The sequence below is a fragment of the Hemitrygon akajei genome, chromosome 4 (genome assembly GCF_048418815.1).
Source record: "Hemitrygon akajei chromosome 4, sHemAka1.3, whole genome shotgun sequence".
Classification (NCBI taxonomy): domain Eukaryota; kingdom Metazoa; phylum Chordata; class Chondrichthyes; order Myliobatiformes; family Dasyatidae; genus Hemitrygon; species Hemitrygon akajei.
The window spans coordinates 164,441,057-164,467,321 of record NC_133127.1 but is presented as its reverse complement, the minus strand read 5'-3'; the positions used below and the strand labels follow the sequence as shown (position 1 = coordinate 164,467,321).

At 40.9% G+C, this 26,265-nt stretch overlaps 1 protein-coding gene across 1 annotated transcript in view; it reads right to left on the bottom strand.

The window, feature by feature from the left end:
• brca2 (BRCA2 DNA repair associated) overlaps positions 1-26,265 on the bottom strand; it is a 107,193-nt gene that overhangs the window by 16,743 nt on the left and 64,185 nt on the right. Inside the window, exons 16-21 of the mRNA XM_073043852.1 lie at positions 24,965-25,135; positions 21,667-22,066; positions 17,583-17,738; positions 12,998-13,145; positions 8,703-8,827; positions 2,189-2,387 (exon numbers count right to left, since the gene is read on the bottom strand). Of these exons, the coding sequence (XP_072899953.1) occupies positions 2,189-2,387; positions 8,703-8,827; positions 12,998-13,145; positions 17,583-17,738; positions 21,667-22,066; positions 24,965-25,135 (1,199 nt within the window). The remainder of the gene's footprint in view (positions 1-2,188; positions 2,388-8,702; positions 8,828-12,997; positions 13,146-17,582; positions 17,739-21,666; positions 22,067-24,964; positions 25,136-26,265) is intronic.

The following is a 26,265-nucleotide window of genomic DNA, read 5'->3' as shown; positions in this document are numbered from 1 at the left end:
AAGGAGGGGGAGTTCCTTGCAAAAAGCAGGTAAAAGAAGGTAAAGATATATTTAGTGATCGGACCACTTTGCACATGGCAGAAGTTGTGGAGGATGATATGTTGGATGTGGAGGCTCATGAGGTAGTAGGTAAAGACAAGATGAACTTAAGGTGGCAGGAAGATGGGGCAAGCACGGACGTTTGGGAAATGGAGGAGATGGTGAGGGCAGGATCAACAATGGAGAAAGGGAAACCATGTTCTTTGAAGTAGAAGGAATCTCTGATGACCTAGAAAGGAAAACTGCACCATGGGCACTAAGAAAAAGTAATAGCATTTTTACAGGAGATGGGGTGGGGGGTGGAGATATAGTCAAGATAGCTATGGGAATTTATAAAAGATGTCTGTTGATGGTTTGTCTCCAGAGATGGAGACAGATTGAGAAAGGAGCGGGAGATGTCAGAAATGGACCAAATGAATTTAAGGGCTAGGTGGGAGTTGGAGGCAAAGTTGAAGAGATTGATGAGCTCAGCATGGGTGCATGATGCAGCACCAAAGCAGTTAGTAGTGTAGCAGAGGAAGAGTTGGGAAGCATTATCGGGGAAGGCTTGGAGTATGGACTGTTCTATGTAGCAAACAAAGAGGCAAGCATAGATAGGGCCACATGGGTGCCCTTGAGTCTGGGGAAAGTGGAGATGAAGGGAAAAACTGTTGAGGGCAAGGATCAGTTCTATCAGACAGAGGCAGGTGGTGGTGAAGGGCAGTTGGTTGGATCTTTTATTGAGAAAGAAGTGGAGAGCTTTGAGGCCTTCTTGATGGGGGATTATAAGTGTCCAGGGACTGAACATCTATGGAATTGAAAATTACTGAGATCAAGAGCACAAGAAGAAATCAATGATTTGGACTACGGGATTAATGGATTTGTGGCTAAATTTGCCAATGACACAAAGATAGGTGGAGCAGTGGGTAGTGTTGAGGAAACAGAGACCCTGCAGAGAGACTTAGGTAGTTTAGGGGAATGGGCAAAGAAGTGGCAAATGAAATACAATGTTGGAAAGTGTATGGTCATGCACTTTGGTGGAAGAAATAAACAAGAAGACTTTTTTAGATGGGCAGAGAATTCAAAATGCAGAGATGCAAAGGGGCTTGGGAGTCCTTGTGCAGGGTATCCTAAAGGTTAGCCTCCAAGTTGAGTTGGTGGTGAAGAAGGCGAATGCAATATTGGCATTCATTTCTAGAGGTTTAGAATACAAGAGCAGGGATGTGATGTTCAGGCTCTATAAGACACTTGTGAGACCACACTTGGAGTATTGTGTGCAATTTTGGGCTCCTTACTTTAGAAAGGATATACTGACATTGAGTCCTAACAAAGGGTCTCGACCCGAAAAGTCGACAGTGCTTCTCCTTATAGATGCTGCCTGGCTTGCTGTGTTCCACCAGCATTTTGTGTGTGTTGTTGTTTGAATTTCCAGCATTTGCAGATTTCCTTGTGTTTACTGACATTGGAGAGGGTTCAGAGAAGGTTCATAAGAATGATTCCAGGAATGAAAGGGTTACCGTATGAGGAACATCTGGCAGCTCGTGGGCTGTATTCCTGGAGTTCAGGAGAATGAGGGGAGAATCTCATAGAAACATTCTAAATGTTAAAAAGGCCTGAACAGATCAGATATGGCAAAGTAATTTCCCATGGTTGGGAAGATAGGACAAGAGGGCACGACTTCAGGATTGAAGGACGCCCATTTAGAACAGAGATGTGGAGAAATTATTTTAGTCAGAGGGTGGTAAATCTGTGGAATTTGTGGCCACAAGGTGTGGCAGTGGAGGCCAAGTCATTGGGTGCATTTAAGGCAGAGATTGATAGGTTCTTGATTAGCCAGGGCATCAAAGAGCACGGGAAGAAGGCAGGGGAGTGGGGTGACTGGAAGAATTGGATCAGACCATGATTGAATGGCAGAGCAGAATAAATGGCCGAATGACCCACTTCTGCTCCTATATCTTATGGTCTTATCTTAAGAAGTGTCGCGGATGTAGGTGTGAACGGACTGAACCAAGGGGGATAGAATAGAGTTGAGGTATTAGGATATGAGTTCAATGAAGCAGGAACAGGCAGAGACAATAGGACAGTCAGGTTTGTGGATCCTGGGTAGGAGGTAGAAGCGAACATTACCATAAATTTATTAAATAATGTTTAACTCCCATTGTACACTCACCAGCATTATTATCATGGCTTTTGTAGTCCACAATGCATAATTTCCACAATGGGACGACATTCCTTTTTACACAGCTATCGTTATCATGAGCATCCTCTAATGCTTTTCTGAATCGAGCCTCTATCTGGACCTGTTGTTTTTCTTTTAACAATTGTCTGTAATTATTCAGAGCTTTTAACTGCTGTTCAGTAAAACAAGCCTGCAATGTCAATGTGATATATATATCAATTATTTTAAGGAATAACATTAAAAATCACATTGAGATATGTCAATCAATAATAACCTGCATGCTTATACAGAAACCCATTTCTACTGAAAAATGATCTCAATGCAATAGAGAAATTGGTGAGGAAACACCCAGATAAAGTTTTGCTTCAACATAATGGGTATCAATTTAGGCTCAAGATATTGTGGTGAGAATTCAGTGCATAATGACGGACAAGGAAGCACGTTAAACTGAATAACCGTTGTTATTGTGATAAACACAAAAACAGACCGGGCACTATAACCTAGGGAGAGAACCCCTTCAATCACATACAGATTAGGGAGGTAATGATCGCAAACCTTGGTTACAGTCAGGGTGACCCACAAACACATGTGCGAATAACTGTATAACCCAAGCTAAAATGTAACAATAAATAAAGTCGAACTTCCCACCATAATCCCATGAAAGCATTTTAAAACAAGAACAAGAAGCACCACTGGTCATTAGAAATGTAGGATGTAGGTTGTTGACTACCATGCCCCCCCCTCCCCCGAGTGTCACACTACCCCTGCCCAAGGGTTGGGCAACCCGAGTCCATAACAAAGTCCAAAAGTCCCAGTGGTAGTTCATGTTGCTGCCTGGGGTACTGGGGGTTTTCTGGATTTCACATCCCCCTCTCCCAGGGGAGCCATTCTTTGGTGAGGCAAGAAGCAGGGCACAGGGAGTGTCACTTCCTTCCTTCTGACTCACTGGGTTGGTGGCAAGCAAGGGCTGATACCATGCGAGCCGGTCCCAGTGCAGTATGACTACCTTCCACCGCTCAGGCAACTGCACCTGATATACCACATCGGAGATGCAGTTGAGCACCTCTTCCAGTGGTTTCCCAGCTTAGGGGATAGCCCCTTCCTCTGGGAGGGGCAGTAGACCCATACTGGGGCCCCCACCATGTACTGCTAACATTAGCACTCTAGACTGATGGCCCAAGATTGGTTTGAGACATGCAAGCGCTGCAGCGGTACGCAAACAGCTCCATTTCTGCCTGTACCCAAGCCAAAAATGTTTGCACAGCTTGCCCAAAGTCTTTGCAACCCCAAATTAGCTCGCCCTGACCAGCCTATGTACCAATTGCAGCACCGTGGTGGAGCCCCCAGGGGGCCACCAGTTGCAAATGTCTGTCACTGTTAGAAAACTGCCATCGCTGGCACAGCTACCCATCACACCCCCCGCAGTGTTCCCCACTGAGAGAATAGGGCTTTGTTTTCTGGATCCAGGATGGAGACCTTGCCCACTCTGGCCACCGTCCCACACTCGGCCACCTCCTCACCTGGACCAACACTGGTTCACTCACCCGCCTGCTACGCAGCTGTTGGTCAACATCCACACAGGCCCCCCAACGGGACAGCAAATCCAGCTCAATGATGCTGGACTCCTGGATGTTGGCTAGCTACACCTCATGCTCCACTATATTTTTCCCTACTGTGATGTGCAGCCACCTCTACCCAGTCATCGGCGCACAGTTGCCAGTGACTGTAGCTAACTGGACTGCAGTCATTGTCCACCCAGGCAGGCATGGCTGGTCCATGTTGGGGAGGACACCTGGATGGATGATGATTAACCGTGTCCACCAATGCACAGTATCTAATGCCCTCTACCATGCAGTCCATGAACAAGCCTTGCTCTTCCCAAATGATCCACCTGTAGAAGCAACAACTGAAGGATTCTGCTGGAGGTCTCAGGTGGTGCCACCCCCTTGCGTTTTCCAATGGCTGTACTGGGCTGTGGCATGGTGAAGTAATGGTGTGAGGTAGTCCAGGGCCACATAGCTTGCCTCATCACACCGGCAGCAGAGATCATTTTGTGGCTTGTGGCGGGATCAGCATGGCACTGGTTAGGCCTGTCTCGCGGCTTTCGGGGCAATGCTGCAACACTTTGGAGAGGCTAAAATTGCTTCTGCCCTCTCTGCCTCTGTCAGCACCTTGTCCAACAACAATGGCAATGACAGGCGAAGATGCTGCCAAAGGCACTCCAATGTTAGCGCCCTTACAAAGGTGTGAAGGGCAAGCTCTTCTTGGGCCACGAGAGCGAATTAAGGATAGCTATGCTGAGCAGTGGAGATCTGCTGCAAATGCCCCCACAGGCTTTCTCCTATACAACACTGTCTGCTGCACAGTTCTTCACTCATTGCTTCCTCATGGCCTCTGCTTGAAGCGCCAATATAAAGGCTCTGTAGTCATGCTGCTCAGCTAGCGTTAGGTCGAGGAGGGCTCGCAGGGCACCCTCCTCCAGTGCCAGGGCAAAGTGAACCCACAATCTTGGTGGGGCTCCACCTATTGTGCCATGCAGCAAGTTTGACTTGTGCCAGGTAAGGCTCCAGGCAGCTTGTACCATTGTATCTAGGGAGCTTCAGGGTGGACCCCACGGCATGAATTGTTGACGTCTACTGGTTTTCCTCTTGGCCCCGTGGTGTCGGTGCTTTCTGTCTGCGATGTTGCTCATTATCCCATGACTGCAGCATGTTGGGTTCCCTGGTGTGAGCCAAGAGGGAGATGAAGGGATGCGCTCTGTCATAACTCTGGGTTGGGGAGACTGAGTACGCTTGCCCTGTGGGGTTTCCTGGGAAGACATGATACTCGGTTCCCAGGTCCTCTCTCCAGGACTAGCCTCATGAGCCTAGTCTATCCAATATCGCAGCTCTTCAATCTCATTGTCAATTTCTAATCACGCTCCTGAAACCAATGTAGCGAACATTTGGTTCATGACGGCGGATGAGTAAGATCGTTTAACTCAACAACCATTTTTATTGTGATAAACACAAAAATAGACAAGGTGTTATGAGCTGGAGAGAGAACTCCCTCCCTCATTCACATACAGATGGAGAAAGCGATAATCCCACACTCCTGTTACAGTCAGGGCAACCTACAAACACATATACAAATATATACACATATATAACCCAAGTTTAAATGAACTTGAACTTCCCACCATCATTTCATGGAAACATTTTAACACAAGCACAATAAACAGCGCTGTCATTAGAAATGCAGGGGCGGGCTCTCAACCACACCCCCTTCCCTCCCCAGAATGTCACACTATTAAAAATCCAAACTCAAGCTCCATAAAGAAAACAAGGAGAAAAATGACTTGAACATTAGGGATTATCATAATACCGTAGATGTCAGATTATAAGCCGCTACTTTTTTCCCACATTTTGAACAGCTTTGAACACTGCGGCCTTTAATACGGTGTGGCTAATACATGATTTTTTTCATGCCGCCAAAAACATTTTGCCTCGTAACAGTAGACCAATAAAATTGATGAGTAGTTCACAGAGGTCCAATGAAATTGTACGATAAATCAAGCGCACTTTCACAATTAAATTATTGTAAATCAGTCATTTGTACTCACCCTCATCAACATGGAAAACACTCGAAGAAAAGCATTGTGCTGCCTTTATGGCAGTTATTTAGTTTATAATATTTTCGCTTAGTAATTCATTTTCTAGTTAAAGTTAGAAGTGTTTTAACTATATTTGTTTTCTGTACTACATCGCGGGATGCTATGACGTCACACCCGGTTTCGCCGCGTCTTGTGGGATACCAGTTTGCGATAAACGGGAAGGAGGGGGCGAGCACATTACGCAAGCGGCATTGGATCTGAGCGAACGCTGCTTTTAAGTTAAAGGCGATCAATAACTTTTCCTGGTAGGCTGCAGTATATATATTTTTTACCAGTCGTTAGGAGATATTGGAATGTTGTTCAGTAAAAAAGTATACGCAACGTATATTTAAAAGTAGCCGCGTTACAGGCACGGTTCGAAAAAAAGCATTTGCAATATGTATTTGTTTATGTTACCATATGGATTTAATTAAAAGTTAAAAAATCCTCACGTGTAATATCTTTCTGTGTAAATATCTCATATTACAACGTGGGACACCTGCGGCCTGTACAAGTAAAAAATTGATTTTCTTTCTAAAATTAGAGCCAGCGGTTTTTAATCAGGTGCGCTCTGTAGTCCGGAATCTACGGTATTTGGAATTCCCTTACCAGGAAAGCTGAAAATATACCAGGCTGCACTGAATTCAGTACTTAAGGCAATCAGTCTTTCTAGTTTCATTTCCAGATTTTTCAGTCTCTCCTCTCATAATCTGATTTGTCATTGCTCATTTATTCTTCTAGTCATACCTTTATTATTCACTTTCATTCAGCCAGCACCACCACTTGGGCCATGCATCTGAGCACTTAAGCTTGATGCATTCACAACCATATTTAGCCAAAAGTGGGCTGACACACCTCAGTTTTCTCTTGAGATCATCACCTTTACAGAATCAAATTTCAGCTAATTTAATTAACTCCATTTAATATGAAGAGCCATTTAAGAGCACTTGAAATGGCAAATGCTATATAATCAGACTACATCCCAATTGTACTAATTAGGTTAACTTCAGAATTAAAAGAATCAAGCCAAGCTGACAGAATAAACAGTAAATATGACAAAAATATGACAATATGGAAAATCATTCAGACAAGGAAAACAAAGACAAATTATACGTAAGAAAATATATGCTTAACAGTCGAAATACAACCAAATGTCTTAAGCCATTGCAAACAATGGCATCATCAATTACTTGATTGCACATTGCCAGTGTTAGTGTTAGCTTTTTTCAAACTTGAAGCACAAAAACATTACTGTTTGCATCGACTTCTGTGAGCCTGACTGGCAGATCATGCAATTTTTTTTGGCTTTGAAACTGTGACACACCAACAGAAAGATGCCACTTTGTATGTGATTAGCACTAGACATTGCACTGTTGCAAAGTTTACACTCTGCAGATCATATTAGTTTATTGTCAGATACACAAAGGTGCAATAAAATCTGCTCCTATAAAGCTCACAGAATAAACAGCATAAATAGCGCAGAGCACAAGACAAGTCAATGGTACGGTATAGTACTGCAAAACTGTTAAAGCAACAATAACAAAAGTGGTAGAATTGAGGGCACAAGAAACTGGCAGCATCATCAGGAAGGCGATGAGAAAGAGGTGATTGGTTCTGATAACAGTGGTAGTCTGGGTTTTCAAGGGAAAGCACTGACCAGGATGGAAGGTATTCTTGACGATACTGTAACAATGCCCTGTGAAGATGGAACTTGGGTCCCACACCACCAGGTTCAGGAAGATATTACCCCTTGACAATCAGGATCCTGAACCAGTGTGGATAACTTCACTAACCCCAACACTAAACTGATTTGATAACCTATGAACTCACTTTCAAGGACTCAGCATTGTGTGATTTGGATATTATTTATATTATTATTATTTTGTTTTTCTTTTTATATTTGCATAATTTTTTGTCTTTTGCACATTGGTTGTTTGTCTTGGTTTTGTGTAGTTTTTCATAGATCCTATTGTGAACACTGACAAGGAACTGAAATCTCAGGGTAATACATGTTGTCCTGCTGAAAGATGAATTTCCTCCCCAGTGTAAGCTTTCTGCCAGATGCTAACAGGTTTTCATCCAGGAACTTTCTGTATTTAGCAGCATTCATCCCTCCATCAATCCTGTCCAGACTTCCAGTCCTTGCTGCTGAAAAGCATCCCCATAACATGATGCTACCTCTACCATACTTTACTGTCAGGATAGTGTTACCTGGCTGAGATGCAGCATCAGAATTGTGCCACATGTACTGCTTAGTGTTGAGGCCAAAAAGTTCCACATTAGTCTCATCTGACAAGAGTTTTTCCTCATATCTCTACAGAATTTTCTAAGTGACATTTGTAAAGTTTTTACAAGAAAGGATATGCATTTTTTCAAGTAGTACTTTTTTAAAAAAAAAAGCAGCAGGGAATGGAAATCCGGTCAGAATTTTTTTTTTTAAAAAAAAGCCCTCCCTACCACTAAGAAAATCTACATGGAGTGCTGTCTTAGGAAAGCAACATCCATCAGCAAAGATCCTCACCATCCAGGCCATGCTCTCCTCCCACTGTTGCCTCACTGGAGCCTCAGGACTCACACCACCAGGATTAGGAACAGTTATCAACCCTCACTGCCTTACTGAAATGTTCCCGCAACCTACGAGTTCACCTTCAGGAACTCTTCATCTCATAATCTATTTATTACTTATTGATTATTATTACTTTTTGTTTGTTATTTGCACAGTTTGTCTTTTTCATGTTGGTGCTGTTTTTCATTGACACCATTTTGAATCTTGGATTTACTGTGTATGCCTGGTCCTTGATCTTCATGGTATAATAACTTAGAGTAGGTACCTATATATGCAAAAGGAAACAGATGGAGTACATGTATTTTTACCTCAACAGATAATGGATCTGAAGAATTCAGGACTGCTTCATACAACTCTTTCCCATCCTGAAGCATCATGATTTGTTGCTCACTTAACAACTGCACTTTGTGTTCCCTCTTTTCCTTCTTGTTAACTTAAAAAAAACAACAATTTTCAATAAGGTCAACCATACATTTTCTTAGATTTTAAAGGAGCACATCTTGTCTGTCACAATCAGATTAGAAAGATTTATAAATCTTTACTATTCCTTTGTTTCTATATTTAATTACAATAATTATATTCCACTAGGTACATGTTTATGCATATGTAAACACTCATCAGTGGGGATTTATCCTTGCACTTTGCAAGTAATTTTATTTTCATTTGTCTTCCAGGACAGAGTTGTCCAAAGCAAGGTCTAACAAAAATCTTGTTGTTTCAGAATTTCACCAGGCTGATACTGATATAATTCCCTAATACTGATATAATTTAGGCCATATTCCCTACAATATCAAGGTGATAGATAATCAATATATACCAAGTCATGGGAGATTTTTAACATGCACTTAATGAATAATTTACTTCAGTATTCACTACGGCAAAGGACCTTGGTGATTGAAAGGATGACTTATAGTGGTCTGAAAAGCTTGAGCATATAGACATTAAGAAAGAGGATGTCCTGGAGCTTTTGGAAGGCATCAAGTTGGATGTCACTGGGACCGTATGAGATATACCCCAGGCTACTGTGGGAAGCGAGGGAGGAGATTGCTGAGCCTCTGGCAATGATCTTTGCATCATCAAAGGGGACAGGAGAGGTTCCAGAGGATTGGAGGGTTGCAGATGTTGCTGTCCCATTATTCAATAAAGGGAGTAGAGATAGGCCAGGAAATTATAGACCGGTGAGTCTTACTTCAGTAAGTTGATGGAGAAGATCCTGAGAGGCAGGAATTATGAGCATTTGGAAAGGCATAATATGATTAGGAATAGTCATCATGGCTTTGTCAAAGGCAGGTCGTGCCTTACAAGCCTGACTGAATTTTTTTGAGGATGTGACTAAATACATTGATGAAGGTAGAGCAGTACATGAAATGTTTATGGATTTCAGCAAAGCATTTGATAAGGTACCCCATGTAAGGCTTAATGAGAAAGTAATGAGGCTTGGGATCCAAGGGGACCTTGCTTTGTGGATCCAGAACTGGCTTGCCCACAGAAGGCAAAGAGTGGTTGTAACGGGTCATGGAGGTTGGTCAAAGAGTGGTGTGCATCAGGGATCCGTTTTGGGACCCCTGCTCTACGTGATTTTTATAAATGTCCTGGATAAGGAAGTGGAGGGATGGGTTAGTAAATTTGCTGATAACACAAAGGTTGGGGGTGTTGTGGATAGCGTGGAGGGCTGTCAGTGGGACATCGATAGGATGCAAAACTGGGCTGAGAAGTGGCAGATGGAGTTTAACCTAGATTAGCGTGAGGTGGTTTATTTTGGTAGGTCAACTATGATGGCAGAATATAGTATTAATGGTAAGACTCTTGGCAGCGTGGACGATCAGATGGATCTTGGGGTCCGTATCCATAGGACACTCAAAGCTGCTGTGCAGGGATGACTATGTGGTTAAGAAGGCATACCGTGCATTGGCCTTCATCAACCGTGGGATTGAGTACAAGATCCAAGGGGTAATGTTACAGCTGAATAGGACCCTGGTCAGACCCCACTTGGAGTACTGTGCTCAGTTCTCATCACCTCACTACAAGGAGGATTTGGAAACTATAGAAAGGGTGCAGAGGAGATTTACAAGAATGTTGCCTGGATTGGGGAGCATGCCTTACGAGAATAGGTTGAGTGAACTTGGGCTTTTCTCCTTGGAGAGATGGAGGATGAGAGGTGACTTGATAGAGGTATATAAGATGAGAGGCATTGAATGTGTGGGTAGTTAGAGGTTTTCTCCCCATGGCGGAAATGGCTAAGACGAGAGGGCACAGTTTTAAGGTGCTTGGAAGTAGGTACAGAGGAGATGTTAAGGGCAAGTTTATTTTTATTAAACACAGAGAATGGTGAGTGTGTGGAATAGGCTGCCGACAACGGTGGTGGAAGTGGAAACGATAGGGTCTTTTAAGACACTACTGGATAGGTACATGGAGCTTAGAAATTACCTAGGGTTACACATCGCCCTCTATTTTTCTAAAGTAAGTACATGTTCGGCACAGCATTGCTGTAGGTTTTCTATATTTCTATGCCGGTGCTTTGTCCTGACAGGGACAAAGAGTGGGAGAGCATTACTACCCTGGGAGTGAAAGACATGTGCCAGTTTTCCATCACAGTGAAGGCAGAGGGAAGGCAAGGGCAGGATTGAGCAGTAGTTCAATTGGGAGCCTCTGATTATGCTATTTCACAAGCTTACAGTAATCTGACTGTTCTGAAGACAAACCAGTTATTGGAATTGAGTGCTGGAGAAGTGGCAGCTGCTCAGCGAGATGACCCAGGCATTGGTACCATTTGGTCAGCGGTCGAAAAGGGAGACATGGTCCAAATGGAGAAGACGAAACACACTGCGGTGCTTCCATTACTGAGAGAATGGCCCAGAATGGAGTTGAGGAACCAAGCCCTATATCAGGTCACATCACCTCTGGACCGGCCTCGGTGGTCCCAGCTGGTTCTGTCTGAGAAGTATCCAAGGATTATGTTGAAGTCACTTCATGATGATTCTAGACATTTGGGGGTTGGAAAGACCTATGGATTGCTCAGAGATCGAACCTACTGGCTCTGAATGAAACCGGACGTCGAAAAGTACTGCAAGTCATGCATTCAATACATACAAAGGAAGACGCTGCCTACGAGCTGCTCCGTTGTCCCACATGCAGAGTGCAGGGCCCCTTGACCTGGTGCGTATGGATTTCCTGTCAATTGAGTCAGATGCCAGCAACATGGCAAATGTCTTCGTCATCATGGATCACACCAGATATGCGCAAGCTTTTCCTACCAAGAATCAGAGGGCGTCCACAGTGGCCAAGGTGTTATGAGAGAAGTATTTCATTTATTATGGCCTCAACAGGCGGATACATAGTGATCGGAGACGGGATTTTGAGGGTAGGCTCATACATGAGTTACTGAGCATGCTTGAAGCTGAGAAGTCAAGGATTATGCCTTATCACTCACAGGGTGATCCCCAGCCAGAGAGGTTTAATTGGACCTTGCTAGACATGCTTAGAACCTTGGAAATCAGCAAGGAGAACAAGTAGAGTCAACATATTGCTACAACTGTACACAAAATGAAGCTACTGGGTACTCGCCATATTATCTGATGTTTGTGTGCGAGGCGAGGTTGCCCATTAACCTTTGTTTTTGGACTGGTGAAGAAGGCCTTCCACCGAAGACTCATCTGAAGTATGTGTCTGATATGAGAAGGGTGCTGAAAAAGGCTTATGCATTAGCTGAGGTCAGGCTGCCAAGCTGAATAAAGGAAATAAGAGGAGGTATTATCAAAAGGTTAGATTCTCTCAATTCATGCTGAAAGACCGAGTCCTCATAAGGAATTTGGGGCTACCTGGGAAGCATAACTTAGCTGACTGATTATGTAGTGGAGAGTCAGATGCCAAATGTACCAGTTTTCCGGGTGAAACCTGAGGATGGCAATGGGCCTGTCAAGATTCTCCATTGGAACCAATGTCTGCCTCTGGCACAAGAGGTGCGGGTTGACCCAGAGCCCGACCTGGAGTCTACACCGAGTAAGAGGACTGCTGGAATTGGTGCTTGCTTTCAAAGAGGCACCTGATTGTCTCAGCCAATCTTTGTAGCCTTTAGATTCTCAAGCCTGTTTTTTTAAGAGCTATGTGATATTAATCAGCCAGAGCTCTTAAATGAGGACCACTCCACAGGACTACAGAGTGACCCTGTGTAGACACCCAAATTACATTGTGGACCAAGTGGTTTCAGTGACAATTGCTATAAAAATCTTCTGCAGATGTGATACTTCTCAGATGCACAACTTGGATCATAGAAATGAACTAGAGGTAACGAGGAAATAATGCACAGTGGTACAACGACACAGCTAGTAAGTAGCATTGCTACTTCAATGCCAGAGATCTGGATCTAACCCAAGTGCCGTTTCTGTGGTGCTTGTCAACATAGATTAGTGCAAAATGTCAACCATTTATTACAGAGCACAAATACAAACATGCAATCATAATCTGTGAAAAGGTTTATGAATGCATTTACAATGATAAAAACTATTTAATTACTGCTACAAGTATGAAATAAAACTGAGGAAATAATGTTTTTATACAAACATGTCTGATTTCTTTAAAGGTTATCCATTTAGAGTTGCATTACCTCTATTCTGATCCTGTAGCTCAGCTTCAATTTTGGTATACAACACCTCCAGCTTTCTTTCCTGAATTTCATAGTGCATCTGAGCTTCCCGTTCTTCTGCCCGTTCATTCCGGAAGACATATGTCCCATTGCTGCTTTTTTCCATCCACTGAAGAAATTAAAAAAAAAATCACTTCACTTTGCAAAAGCACAAATTATACAGTGAAACAAATGTCCATCAGATATCTCTGGAGAAAGACTCTATATTCAACTACTTTAATTCGTAATATACTGTATATGCACTAGAAATTACAGAATCAGCAACACAAGCTGGACAATAAAACTATCTAGGCCAGAGGCAACATGGAGCAAATGAGGATGCACCAGAGATAATGAGGAACAAGCAATAAGTGCCAGAGAATCAAACACAGCAAAGTTGACAAAGCTTAAGAGAAGAAAGCAAAGACCGAGAGGGTAAATGAGGCAAGGTAAGGAGGAATGATTACTAGAAAGTAATAAAACATAGAATAGTACAGCACAGTACAGGCCCTTCGGCGCACAATGTTGTGCCAACACTTAACCCTGCTTTCCATACAACACCCCACCTTAAATTCCTCCCATATACCTGTCTCGCACTCACTTAAATTTCACTAGTGTAGCTGCCTCCACCACTGACTCAGGCAGTGCATTCCACGCACCAACCACTCTCTGAGTAAAAAACCTTCCTCTAATATCCCCCTTGAACTTCCCACCCCTTACCTTAAAGCCATATCCTCTTGTATTGAGCAATGGTGCCCTGGGAAAGAGGTGCTGGCTGTTCACTCTATCTATTCCTCTTAATATCTTGTACACCTCTATCGTGTCTCCTCTCATCCTCTTTCTCTCCAAAGAGTAAAGCCCTAGCTCCCTTAATCTCTGATCATAATGCATACTCTCTAAACCAGGCAGCAATCTGGTAAATCTCCTCTGTACCCTTTCACATCCTTCCTACAGTGAGGCGACCAGAACTGGACACAGTACTCCAAGTGTGGCCTAACCAAAGTTTCTTAGAGCTGCATCATTACCTCGTGACTCTTAAACTCTATCCCTTGACTTATGAAATCTAACACCCCATAAGCTTTAACTACCCTATCTACCTGTGAGGCAACTTTCAGGGATCTGTGCACAAGATCCCCTCTGCTCCTCCACCCTACCAAGTATCCTGCCATTTACTTCGTGCTCTGCCTTGGAGTTTGTCCTTCCAAAGTGTACCACCTCACACTTCTCCGGGTTGAACTCCATCTGCCACTTCTCAGCCCCCTTCTGCATCCTATCAATGTCTCTCTGCAATCTTCGACAATCCTCAACACTATCCACAACACCACCAACCTTTGTGTCGTCTGCACCCTTCTACACACATCCAGGTCATTAATAAAAATCACGAAAGTAGAGGTCTCAGAACCACTAGTCACAACCCTCCAATCCGAAAGTACTCCCTCCACCACAACCGTCTGCTTTCTGCAGGTAAGCCAATTCTGAATCCACCTTGCCAAACTTCCCTGGATCCCATGTCTTCTGACTTTCTGAATAAGCCTACCATGTGGAACCTTGTCAAATGCCTTACTAAAATCTATATAGATCACATCCACTTCACTACCCTCATCTATATGCCTGGTCACCTCCTCAAAGAACTCTATCAGGCTTGTTAGACATGATCTGCCCTTCACAAAGCCATGCTGACTGTCCCTGATCAGACAATGATTCTCTAAATGCCCATAGATCCTATCTCTAAGAATATTTTCCAACAGCTTTCCCACCACAGACGTAAGGCTCACTGGTTTATAATTACCTGGACTATCCTTACTACCTTTTTTGAACAAGGGGACAACATTTGCTTCCGTCCAATCCTTCGGTACCATTCCCATGGACAATGAGGACATAAAGATCCGAGCCAGAGGTTCAGCAATCTCTTCCCTCACCTCTTGGAGCAGCCTGGGGAATATACCGTTAGGCCCCGAGGACTTATCCATCCTAATGTATTTTAGCAACTCCAACACCTCCTCTCCCTTAATATCAACATACGCTAGAACAACCTCACTCATATTGTCCTCACCGTCATCAAGTTCCCTCTCATTGGTGAATACCAAAGAGAAGTATTCATTGAGGACCTTGCTCATTTCCACAGCCTCCAGGCACATCTTCCCAACCTTTACCTCTAATCGGTCCTACCTTCACTCCTGTCATCCTTTTGTTCTTCACATAATTGAAGAATGCCTCGGGGTCTTCCTTTACCCTATTCGCCAAGGCCTTCTCATGCCCCCTACTTGCTTTCCTCAGCCCCTTACACACATAAAATGCTGGTGGAACTCAGCAGGCCAGGCAGTATCTCAGTGACGTGCCTCAGTCGCATCATCTTCATCCCAGGACACAAATCATACACAACACGGCAACCCGCAGGTTATGGGTAAAATGTCTTCTACTTTGCAAATTTAAACAATGACTATTTTTGAATATGTGCCATTCTGGACCAAGGGTAGGTTCGTGATTAAGGATTGGAGCTGGGAGTCAGACATCTTCTGCTAAACCTATCAGATAGACTACAATAAAATTACAAAATTAAATATTTCGCTTGTATCTTCACATCCAGCCTTTCTGAACAAGGTTATGTAATTAAACAAAAAGCTCATTAATTGCATCCCAACTATAAAATTCCACCTCAAGGAAAGGGCTTCACTGCTCAAGTTTAGACCCCCACTAAAACAAAAGATGTCACTGAAATATAAGATCATAGTTTATTCAAAGAGAATGATTTATGGCAATAACCCAAGGTGTATGATATACCTAGCAGTACAGAGCTGGGTCTTTTAAGCTTAACCACCATGTCTACCAATCTCTTCTTTCTCATTCAACACAGCGATTTATCTATTAATTGATATGACTGATTTAGAAGATCAAGTCATAGGAATATGGAGAACTAGTATATTGGATTCAAAAGTAAGATTTGAAATCAAATGTAAGAGGAAGATTAACAGCAAATGGCATGACCCTTTGGAGCACTGATGTAGATGGAGATCTTGGATGCAAGTCCATACCTCTCTGACAGCAGCAATACAAGTAGATAAAGGTGGCATACAGCATAATTGCCTTTATTAGTCAGGTCGCTGAGTATAAAAGCTCCACATCAGATTGCTACTCAACAAAACATTGGTTAGGCCACATTTAGAGTACTGTGTCCATTTCTGGTTGCTGCATTTCAGGAGAAGAGGCTTTGGAGAAAGTGCAAGAGGTTCATTATGATGCCTTGATCAGATTAGTATGATAAATCTGGACTGTTTTCTCTGGAGCAACTCATCCATTTGTATGCGTTTGGCCCACATCCGTCTAAATCTTTACTAGCTGTGTACTTATCCAAATGCCTTTTAAATGCTGTTATTGTACCTGCCTCCGCTACTTTCTCCGGCAACTCATTCCAAATGTGCACCAATCCTTTGCATTAGCTTGTCTCTCAGGTCTCTTAAAATGTTCCCATCTTAACTTAATCGTATACTCTCTAGAAAAATTATAAGCTGCGAAGACAGGGTAGATAGTAGTTCTCCCTAGATGGAAAATCTATGCCTCTAGTAATGTGATACCAAGGCGAGAGGGGTAATATTTAAAAGAGATTTGTGAGGCCTAGAATGCACTGCCATGGGGGTAGTATAAACAGATTCAATAGCAATATTTGAGAGGCATTTAGATGGGCACATCAACAGACAAAGGATATGGACAACATGCAGGCAGATGGGATGAGTTTAAATTGTCAGCTTGACCAGCACAGATATCATGGACCCAAGGGCCTGAACTGTGTTGTACTGTTCTACTTTGCATGTTAATAATGAACTTCCCACAAACTCTTGACATTCTCTAAAAATAATTTATCTGCTCCTAACTGACATTAACACAACCATGTCAAAATCATGTGTAATCAAGTTTAATAACAATATTAAAAATGCAAACCTTAAAAACATTAAACAAAATTTTAGCCTAACATCTCAATCTTATACAATTCCTTTGTGTTATTAAGTTATGATAAAATTTTGCTGCCCAAGGATATACTCTACAGTCAAAGATAAATTCCAAGTTCAGTAAAGAACAACAGAAGACATTTGGAACAAAATAATGAAACCAGTGCCAATTCTCTGAACTGTGCTTCTTCACTTTGTCTCCACACTGGAATCACAGTCAATGGATTACACCATAAATATACAAAAGTAAAATATCAGAAGGAGAAAGGGCAAACAGTATTTAACCGTTAGGCAGCTGTACCCAAAGGCAAGACAGGAAATATGTAGTTTTATCCAATTATCAGTTTAATATAAAAATTAGTGGATTAAACTGCTCTCACCTCATTATTTCAAGTGATGAACAACTGAAAACCATGTTAGGGAAAAATAAACAGCTAAGATAGGAAAAATGCACAAGACTTTCAAGAACGAGATTTTAGACTTGCATTTCACTTAAAACTTATCAGCATTATTCATATTTAAAAATCTTAATTTAAACAATGATAGACTATGATTTAAAAAATAATAATACCTTATCTAAAACAAGAAATTGTAAACAATTTTAACTACATCATTTTCCATACCTGTATTGGGTAAATTCTTAGAACAATTACATCAACACATCCAACCATTCCACCTTCGCAAAACAGAGAAGATAGTGGCAACGGAAAAGGTCGAGGATCACAATGAAATCCAAGCTTAGCATACCATCGAGCAGGTCTTGTACTATTAGCTGAAATCTAAAATTGGACACACTTGTTAAAATACTGATGATATTTTGCAATTTTGTTGTGACAGACACATGATAAACTTATTTCCTTTCCTAATTTTTTTTTTTTTGCAGGCCATGCGCTTGGGAGCGGAACGCGAGGCCCGGGCCCGGGGGAGTCGGGTCTTCCTAATTTTGTGTACAAGTGTAATGATTAATGCAACCTCATCTTAGCCAGTTTATATTATATCTTATTTTATTTACCACTTTACATAGCCTGTTACAATACCAAGTCTTGTACTGGAACTTCAAATAAAAGGAGCAGAATGTCCAATCAGTAATTGTCATTCCACTTGAAGAAGATAGAATGCATAGCTTACAGTCAAAGCAATGGATAGAATTAAAAAATTCTGAGGGCAGAATCAAAGGGTAGGTCTGAGTTCAATGTTAATGTTAGCAAAATGAAGATCTAAGGACCCCATATTTGTTAACTTCTTACTTCAACCATTTGCACCAAATATTTTTGTGTGGTGTTATGAAGGATGAACAACTCTGATGGGCAGAAGGGTACAGAGTTGCCCATGTTCCCCCCCCACCCCCGGGAGAATCATAAACTGTTACTGTTACCACGCTGCTAATGAGAGAGAAAGAGAGACAAAAGGAAAACATACTGGGACTGGAACATTTGCTTCAGATAAGGGTGAGACACACCAGGGGACACACTAGTGAGCACTGCTTGAGTGTTGGAACCCACGAGAAGGTGTGGGGCATCGGAGACCGAATGGAGGATCGGTCAGTTTAACTCAGTGTTATAGCAGGGCCAGTGGGGGCTTGTGTGTGTGTCCGCCCTTGCCTGGGTGACGAGTCCACCACAGAAGAACAGTCTAGCTGAAGGACAGAGGGGTCATACCTGAATGGCCACAACACATCGATGGATCAAGAACATAAAGGAAGGTTTGCATGACTGTAGCTGTCACTGTTCGTTCGCTCTCTCTCTCTCTCTCCAACGATTAAAACACAAGAACCAACAACTACTTCAGCACATATGAATTGAACTGAACTTTATATTCACATATGACAATTCATTATCCCCTAGACATCGATAGAGCTTGTTTATTATTGATTATTATTATACCCACACTTTTAAGTTTAGTATTGCTAACATGTATTATCTATATATTTGCATTGTTGATATTGATTTGTATATTTTACTAATAAACTCTGTTTGAAAATAGTACCACCAGACTCCAACGGATTCTTCTATCTTTGCTGGTCAGACACCCAGTTATGGGGTACGTAACAGTGGTAACATTCCATAACATAATACAAGGTTTTTCTTGGTCTAAATACACCACTGTTCAGCAGGGTGTTGAATTTCCTAACCAACAAACCTGTAATAGTCAGGATGCACAAATGCTCCTCCCTCCCAATCATCCTCAGCATGAGTAGCCACAGGGTTGTGTGCTGAGCCCATTACTGTGCACTCTGCTCGCACATAATTGCATGGCCAAGCACTCTTTCTTTTTACAATATTTTTATTCAGAAGAAAAAACAAGATTTACAGAGTGCAACACATAGATGCATCTCAACATAAATTGTGTACATTCATATATTGTAATAAAATTGATCAGAATGTTATAGCATATCACATAAAGGTATACCATTCTGTAATCAAAAATTTAAAGATAGGTCATAACATGGCCAAGCACTCAAGTAATCACATTGTCAAGTACGCTGATCACCAACAATGACGAGACAGCTTACAAACAGGAGGTGGAAGAGCTAGATGCCTGGAGCCAGGCAAATATTCTTTTCCTCAGTGTCAACAATACAAAGGAGATGATTATCAACATCAGAGGCCTCACACACTTCTTTACGTTGACAGCACAGCAGTGCAAGTTGCAAGCAGTTTTTAAACTCCTGTAAGTAAACATCTTGCACAACCTTGCATGGTCCCAGAACACACCCTACGTGATCAGGAAAGCTCAATAATATCACTACTTTGAAGAGGCTGAAGAGAGCTGGACTATGCACATCTATACTTTCATATACAGTAGGTACAGTGAGAGCATCACAACGTGGTACAGAAACAGTACTGTAGTGGACAGGAAGGCGCTACAACAGGTAGTCAAAACTGCCTAAAACATCACCGGCACCAGTCTACCTGCCATCAGGCACATATATACAGAAAGGTGCTGGAAAAGGGCCAGTAACATCATGAAGGATCCCACCACCCTGCTAATGGATTGTCTAATCCATTCCCATCAGAAAGGAGGCTATACAGCATCTACGTCAGGACAAGAAGACTCAAAAATAGTTTCTTTCGCCAAGCAACATCTCCAGCCACAAACCCTCCCCACTACAGCACTTTATCATTTCCTGTCAGTCACCTGATGTACGGACACCCCTGTGCCTAGTGTCACTTTATGGACGCAGAATCTATGTATATCAGCTCTTCTCATCCCTACAATTATGGTGGTGATACAGGAACCTGAAGAGAGACACCCAATGTTTTAGGAACAACTTCTTCTCATCCACCAACAGATTTCTGAATGGGCAATAAATCCATGTACACTACCTCAATACACATTTTCTTTTTTGCCTTCTTTTTGCTCATTTATTTCTTACTTAAAAAAAATATAAATCTTATTTCAATTTAGTTTAGTTTACTATTATGTATTGCAATATACTGCTGCCGCAAAACGAATTTCATGACATATTAAACTGGATTCTGGGGTATTTATATTTATTGTGTTTTCTAAAAAATTTGTACATTATCTTAATGTGTTTTTTTGAGTGGCATCAGATCTGGAATAACAATGTCTTCATTCCCCTTTACACTTGTGTACTGGAAATAGTATTAAACAATCTTGAACAACTTGTGATTAAGACAGTAGTTACTATTGGAAATCTAGTTAAGACAAAAGACATTAATAGTCAACTGCACCATTATGACCAAAGACACATACAAACTGAATACAGATGGAGATTCCTTTGCATTTTTAAAACCAAAATGGTAATGCATCCCCTGAATAATCAATACAGATCCTGTAATTATACAGGGCTTAGCACTGACATAATTATGAAAAGTAAAAGAGTTATTAATATTTCAATAGTGAATTGAGTTTATAAATGAAATGCAAAGAACATTATCAGTGGGATAAATTTCATGGAGCTGGGATAGTAGGTGGAAATAATTAAACTTTCATATAAAGTTTTGTAGAATCTTTCCACTTCAGAGGGGGAAAAAATCAATGGAGTCAGGATCAATTGAAACTTGAGATTTATTAGTTAAAGCTATTAGGCAATAGAGAACAAGTGTGGATAAATGAAGCAATGTTATAGCTCAGTCTCAGCCCAACTGACTGGTGTAACATTCAAGGAGGTAGACAGCACAGAAACAGGTTATTTAACTCAAAGGAAGCAGGACGTATTTATATTTCATCCAAGCCTTCTATGCCCCCCTCCATATATCCAGTTTTATCAATATCTGGTGCAATTATTTCTGCATTTAACTTCTTCCTTCCTTACATGTCAAAATTTAACATTTAACATCTGAAAATTTCAGACTTGTAATAATAGATTGCTACAATTCATAGATAGAATATGAATAGAATAGATTCATACAGAATAGCACATTGGCATGATGTAAAACAAGTAGAGGTAAAGTGTAGATACTTGCTTTCAACTTCTAATGTGAACTACCTTGAACAAATTGCGTTGCTTGAAGACAAAGTGAGAAAGGAAGCTCAACTAAGTAGGCCTGATAAACCACGGAAGCTAAATATGATATCTCTTTTTATTACCAAAGTGCTAAGTCAGAAGGATAGAAAGCTGGACTAAAGAACAAGTTTACCATCCTTCTCAGATAATATTTATTGATCAATATATCAGAACAAAGCAGAATGATACAGAATATCTTTAATTATGTTAAAGAACTGGTCAACTGTTATTCTTACCTTTAGCATGAGGGACTCTGGAGCTTCTAAAGGTGAACAAGGATCCTGTGATCCTATTAATTCCGCTCCATGCACGATAATCTTTTGACCAATAACAAGTCTTCGTTTTTGTAACAAATTGGTGAGTGGAGAATCCAAAAGGGCCTTAATTCCATACCATCCATCAGTGACTTCAATAATTGCAAATGACATATCCTTTTTTGATCCTGTGGCATGTTTCTCAATTAGAGTTGTATTATCTTTAACCTCATCTTCAAAATTTTGGCTGTTTTGGGATGATCTTGATCCCAGTGATATTATTTTAGAAATGCAAAGCACTAATGTTTTTGCTGATACGTCATCCCGCTCCATGATTATTTTTAAGGCAGATCGCCGACTTTGATCTATCTCCACATCGTATCTACAATGACAAATTTGTTTTAATTAGAACATTTGCATAATTTGCAATTTTCCATTTGCACTTACTCAACTTTTACTGAAGACTTCTCAGGGTACCTAGAATAACATCTAATACAGGTCCACAATCCCTTATCCAAAAAGCTCCGAAAACCTAAGTTTTTTTCGCCAACAGCTGACGTCACTCAGGTGCGACGTGGCAGCACTAGCAGAGGCCACCAGACGTCAGTTGTGGCTCAGCTCTCATACTGGTTATACGTGCATTTGCTTTTCACTGATATTTTGTGTTCATGGTTGACTTTCTGTTTAGTTTCACTGTGAAAATGTCAAAGAGAGCTGCAGATACCCCTACAGGTAACAATGAGAAAAAGAGAAGGAAGCATCTATCATTATCAATAACGCAGAAAGTAGAGTTATTGCAGAAGCTTGATTGTGGTATGTCTGTGCAACATCTTACTGAAGAATATGTTGTCGGAACTACCACTGTATATGATTTAAAGAAACAGAAAGACAAATTACTGAAGTTTTATAGTGAAAGTGACATCCTACATTTATTCCAATAAGTCATTTACCATGTGTTTGATTCAGTTCGTTTGAAGCTGTATATTTTTATGTTTATTTGAAAGTTTTTGTTGGAAATAAAATCTTTGCCTTGTCATTATTCCCTAAACAATACAGTATAACAACTATTTACATAGCATTTACATTGTATTAGGTATTATAAGTAATCTAGAAGATTTAAAGTATACGGGAGGATGTGCATAGATCTGGTGCTCCGCAGGGTCCTAAAGTACACCTGCACTGAGAGGTTAAATAAGGGACTTGATCAAACGTGTTTTTTGGTATTCGCAGGGGGTGGGTTCCCAGAACCAATAAGGAGGGATTCTGAAATCTGAAAAATTCTGAATTCTGAAATGCAACTGGCCCCAAGGATTTCGGATAAGGGATTGTGGACCTGTACCACACTACAAAAAATTCATAGAATATACAACCTTAGAGCACAGTACTAAAGTGCAATAGATCACAAAAACAATACACCCCAAGGGGATGTTATCAATCAACTAAGCATACAGTATATGGATGATATTTTATTTCAGAGATGGATTAGAAACCATTACAGACTACTTAGGCTGAGTGATTATTTGCCACTTTCATAAAGTTTCAAATGCATGCTTTTAAACTACACTGAACTCTTAAATTAATGTAGGATTTCATTGCTAATGAAATGTTTCAGAATATCTTGGGAGACAATGAATTAACAAGCTTTTTATTCTTGAATTGACAACTCTACTTTTTAAGACAGAGAATTTGCTCCACATTTACCGTAATCTGGTAAGAATATATAGGAAATGACAAACTTCAACTTCCAATTAGAACTGGTATTTATATAGTGTATTTAGTATTGTAAAATAGCACAAGGCATCACAGGATTATCAGGTAAAAGTAAGATAGATTGGACAGGGGAGTGGCGTCAAAACAACATCCTTGTATCCAATATCAAGACCAAGAAACTGATTATGGACTTCAGGAAGAAGTTGGGTAGCAACATATTGGAAGCAATCCTTGCCCCAACACACTGATGTAATCAGAGAGGCGCCACTGCAGCAGCTCTGCTTTATTTGGAGCGTCAGCATGTCACCAATGATATTGACAAATGCATATGATAACAAGAAACTGCAGAAGGCTGTAAGCTCAGCCAGTTCCACCACAGGTACACCCCTCCTCAGCATCCAGGATATCTTCAAAAGATGATGCCTCAAGACAGCAGCATCACTAAGGACATTCATCATCTCATGGAACCTCATTAAGCATCATTAAAGACCTGCTTCTCATTACTACCATCAGGAAGGATACGGAAGAACCTGAAGACCCACATTCCGTGAATCAGAAACAGCTTCTGGAAGTTGCTATCAGATTTCTAAACGGCCCATGAACCCAGGAACATTACCTCATTATTTATTCCTTTCTTTGTACTTATTATTTATTCTTATAATTTATAGAGCCATAGAACATTACAGCACAGAAACAGGCCTTTTGGCCCTTCTTGGCTGTGCCGAACCATTTTTCTGCCTAGTCCCACTGACCTGCACCTGGGCCATATCCCTCCATACACCTCTCATCCATGTACCTGTCCAAGTTTTTCTTAAATGTTCAAAGTGAGCCCGCATTTACAACTTCATCTGGTAGCTCATTCCACACTCCCACCACTCTCTGTGTGAAGGCCTCCCCTAATGTTTCCTTTAAACTTTTCCCCCTTCACCCTTAACCCATGTCCTCTGGTTGTATGTCTTGGCAAAACAACAAAATTCACTTCATACAAATCAATGATGATAAATGTGATTCTGATAAAATCTGTAATACAAGCACAAAGAAATTTGAGCAGATAACAATATGCTTAATCAAGTGGACAGGTTTTAAAGCTAATCCTAAAGGGAGATGGAAAAGGGGTTGAATGGCTGAGAGGAAGGAAATTTCATAACTTTGCATCATAGCAGCTACCTGTAATTGTAAGGGTGGAATTATGAAGAGATTTAAACAAGGCATATGACAAAAGCAAGAAAGAGAAAAAAAGCTGGACTTTAAGGCTTGATGGGTGCTTGGCTGATGTAAATTCAGTGGTTTAAGGAGTCTGTTTCCATGCTGTTTGACAGTATGGTTAAGGAGATTACATAGCTGAGACTCTGGAGAGATTTGCAGATAAACATGAAAATTATAAAACAGATATTACAGCCAAAGATATAAAGAACAAAGGAGTGACGAGCCCACGTGACATGGCATGAGCTCATACACAGGTAGCAGAGTTTCAAACTTTCGATTTTGGGAGAGAGAAATAAAATAGACCAATTACAAATCAAATGTCTACCTTGAGTACCAAAATATTTAATTAATTTAAATAGATCACCTATATTTAAGTTGCAGAAGTATTCTTTCAGGTGTCAGGCACCTGCCACCAAACTGTTTGGGAAAAGCAATCTCCATAGCAGCAAGCTTCCACACTAACCACCTATAATGGTTATAGGCCCAAACTTCATTGATCAGGTTGGAATCTACACCAGGAGTATCTAAAAGAGTTCTGGGAAAAAGAGAAGACACTCAATATCATTGATAAAATTAAGCACATCAAATGCGTTTTCCATAAAAGAACATGTATACACAGCTGATCTCATCCAAGAATCTAAAGAGATACAAAGAAGCCATTTCTTCTTAGTGGTAGGTCCAGAACTATGAGGCATATTCTCAGGGAAGTTGTCAGCCATTTAGAAATGAAATAAGAAGAAATCTCTTTATGGGGAGTGTGGAAAATCTTTGGACTTCACTCTATCAAAGAGCTATGCATGCTCAGTTTGAGTATATTTAACACTAAAATGAACAGATTTTTGTTGTGAGGAACTATATCAGAATTGAGGAAAATAGGGACAGCCATGATTTTACTACAGGAAGGAACAGAAATAAAACATTCAAAAAGGAGACTCGATGGACTAGATAATGCTGAATTCACAGTTCAACAAGAGCCCTATTATTTATTTCCTTGCCTGAACTTGCCTTTGTAACTCCTTGAAATTAATCAATCCAAAGTCCCGGCCCATGCCCCATAAAACAAATGAACCATGAGCAGGAACTGGGCTTGAAGCAATGAATCCCAATACCCAATCCCAGAAGATATGACAGGCTTCAGATTGCCATGGTCAAACAGTGACTGAAACTACTAAAACAAATCTGATAATCAAAAATATTTAAATATCCAAATAGATTAAAATATTTAAAAGTAATAGATTACTAAAAAACCTTCAGCTACCAGAAATTAATTTAAAAGACTCATTTCAGGTAAAGAAAGACAAGTTCTCTAGTTAACTGTACTGACCATATTAAATTAAGCTCGATAATCTGAATGAAATGAATGGGTTGCACTGCACAACCCAGTCTTGCGTGGTGTACAGCTCTGGGGTCAAGTGCAAGGCATATTTTATTGTGGAAAAGTGAAGAATTAGGGTGACTCAAGAGGAGGATCCTATCAGTGATTCTTTGTGGAACTACTAGCCAGAGACAAAAATTGATTAGATTCAACACAACTACAGAAAGTATCCTCTGTGACATATATTTAAATCCAAAGAAACATTGGACTAAATATACTTTATGTGAAGCAAACCATGTAAGCTGAACTGTATTCCATTAGTTGTGAAACAAAAAAGTGAATTATTAAAA